This window comes from Lactuca serriola, chromosome 5, assembly GCF_051521515.1.
Source record: "Lactuca serriola cultivar US96UC23 chromosome 5, Lser_US96UC23_V15, whole genome shotgun sequence".
Classification (NCBI taxonomy): domain Eukaryota; kingdom Viridiplantae; phylum Streptophyta; class Magnoliopsida; order Asterales; family Asteraceae; genus Lactuca; species Lactuca serriola.
Window position 1 is genome coordinate 363130496 of NC_136412.1, and position 2905 is coordinate 363133400.

A 2905-nucleotide genomic window follows, 5' to 3' on the forward strand; every position below is an offset into this window, starting at 1 on the left:
AATGATTTGCTACTAATTTATGTAATATTATTTAAAAAGAAATTAAATATCCTTTTACTTTTGTTTCTATAAATTATTCTATTCAATCTCAATGAAATGACGAGATATGTTAAGTTAATATATTAAAATATGATTAAATGAACAAAATATGATTAAATGAATATTATCATAGATATTACTATAAATTTTTCTACTCAATCTCAATAAAATGATTTTATTGATGACATATGTCAAAGTTAATATATTGAAATATGATTAAATGAACAAAATATGATTAAATGAACATATGTCAAGTTAATATATTAAAATATAATTAAATAAATATATATTAAAATATGATCAAATGAACATTATCAAAGATATCTTTATTGGGTAAGAGGATTTATATCAACAAAAAGTTAGAGGATATTTTTCTCTTATTTAAATGGTTAAATTTATAACCAATTCATACAACAGAATTTGTAATCTGCTTGTAACGAACTATTAGCTAACCTAACAATTAATAATTAGGTACACAACCGAAAGCCCTAAACCATCGAGAAAACGATGCTAGCTATGATTTTTCCTGAAGGTGGAAAACAAGTTTATTATAATCAACAAAACCTGTTGATTAATTCAGAAGGACAAAACCGAAACCATATCCATCTTATTCTCTTCCGTAATCTCATCAATTCGAATATCGTTGCAATCGAACCCACATCCACACTGTGGGGACTCGATGAATCCACTGATGTCAAATGACGCCGACAATATCCCCACGGAGAGAGACAACTCATCGCCGTCGCGGGTGACCTCCACGATGTTCACCCAGAAAAACACAACTTTTACGCTGATACCTTTCAAGTCGGTGATCTTGTCTTTGCTGATTTTTCCGCTGATGGTGGACTTGTATTTGAGATCGTAGCCTTCGACGGAGTAAGAGCACGTCTCACTCAGGTACGCCTCAAATTCTCCAGTGTCCTCGTTGAGAGTGTAGCCTGTGACTCCCAGTGGAAGCAGACCCGCCGGGAAATCGTATTGTTCGAGGGCTTCGTAAGCTGTGAGTGGGGCGGCGGAGTAGAGAAGTGGAAGAGATAGGAGGAGGAAAGAGAGCAGGGCCACCGGAGACGTCATCTTGGGAATGCGGAAAGTCAAAGTGTCTGACTGGTACTGGTAGAGCCGATAGCCCGATACTATTGAGACGTGGATGAGGGGAATTTTATATACCCCACGTTCCTACCTACCACTTCTGAAACTCTTAAAAATGTATTCTTGTTAACAAAATTAAAATTACATTAATTAAGTTTAGATAAATTTATAAATACCAAAAAATTTATAGCCAACAATGTAAAAAAAAAAAAAAAAAAAATCTACAATTGGGTTCGTGGTTTGTGTTTTTTTTTCTTTGTTTTGATCCGTATGGATCTAAAATTGTAAAATTTGTCTTTTTTTAGCATGTTAGATTGTAGTTTTACTCTTGGAGATAAATTTTTTATGATATTTTAACTCACTCCACTAGCCCCTCGGGTCATGGTATTTTAGTTATTTTGCATCTTATATCTCTTTCCTATTTTATTACCCTCACTAGGTTATTATTCGTGTATTACATACATAACTAAATTATAATCCGCGTTAAACGCGGAGAACGTATTAAAAAGTTTACCAAAACATTTATATATATTGCATAATAATTATAAAAGAAAGTTTATAGCTATTGTTATTATTGAAAGGTTAAGAAGAAATACTGAAATCGATAAATAACTATAAACGTTGCAGGACCTCTTTGTAGACAACACTTTTTGTTTTATTAGTTGAACGACCTTCCTTGTTACATATGAGTACCTTCAAACCTTTTTTGCTTGTTACACGAGAAACAACTACATATAACTGATCATGGGTGAAGACATGTTTACTCAAGTATAATCCAACATTTGATAATGACCGTCTTTGACTTTTGTTAATGGTCATAGTGAAACAAACTGCTATTGAGAATTGCCCACGTTGAAAACATAATGAATTTTTTTATCGGATGGGGTCAACTTCATGTGAGGTATATAAGTAGTCTCGTTAAAAAATCTACCAGATATGATTTGTGCTTCAATGACATGTATTCCAAGCCTTACAATTTGTAATTTAGCACCATTGCATAGTCCTCTGGTTTGGTCGATATTACGAAGCAACATGACCGGGACACCTTTTTTTAGTATAAGTTTATGGTTGGGAATTCTGGAGACCTTAAAAGCGTTAAACACATTCAGAGAGTATACTGATTCCTCAAAAGAATCTTCTGTCTCGGTCTCACATAAGGAATCTAAACTCATATGTTTTCCCTTCATCTTTCATCAATTCTAACATGTAGTCGTTGATAGCATCAACTTCTTCATTAGTAGGGACCAAAATAGCTTTATCTTGAAAATACGATGGATCATCAAGATGGTTCTGAAAAGATGAATAAAATCAGCAAATGATTTTGTCTCTTCTAAATCATTGTTCGGACAACCGAGCTGAAGCCTCATGTTTACAGTCAAATGTAAAACTATACATTCACGCCATAATAAATGTTGGTATTCATATATGTTGTACACTGTAAAATGTAAGATGAAATACATAAAGTTGGAGAGAAGAGTAAATGCATAAACGGATATCATAACATACCATAAAAAATGATTATACAAAGAATGTAATTAAAAGATATTGGTGAAGAAAATAACGAATTAAAGTTGGTTAACAAATATAGATAGTTTACAATTTTTTTTCAAGTATGAATTATGGACTTTGTTTAAGTATGCGGACTTGCATTATTTTTGTATTTTTGGTTTATAATGAACTTTTATATATTTGTTTTCTATTAGTTTTTTATATGCGTTTTGTTGACACAAATCTATTTAAATGAACACGATTATACTTTTGAATGTAAATAAAATAA

General features: G+C 31.9%; 1 protein-coding gene across 1 annotated transcript; it reads right to left on the reverse strand.

Annotated features, from left to right (window-relative positions):
* Nucleotides 1-615: 615 nt before the first annotated feature.
* Nucleotides 616-1113, reverse strand: LOC145051185 (uncharacterized protein At5g01610-like). Its single transcript, XM_078999305.1, has one exon. It carries the CDS (start codon nt 1111-1113, stop codon nt 616-618), a length of 498 nt encoding a protein of 165 aa, XP_078855431.1.
* Nucleotides 1114-2905: the final 1792 nt, after the last annotated feature.

Excerpts from the sequence above, each read along its gene's own strand:
- LOC145051185 (XM_078999305.1), bottom strand. The coding sequence starts at position 1,113 with ATGACGTCTCCGGTGGCCCTGCTCTCTTTCCTCCTCCTATCTCTTCCA.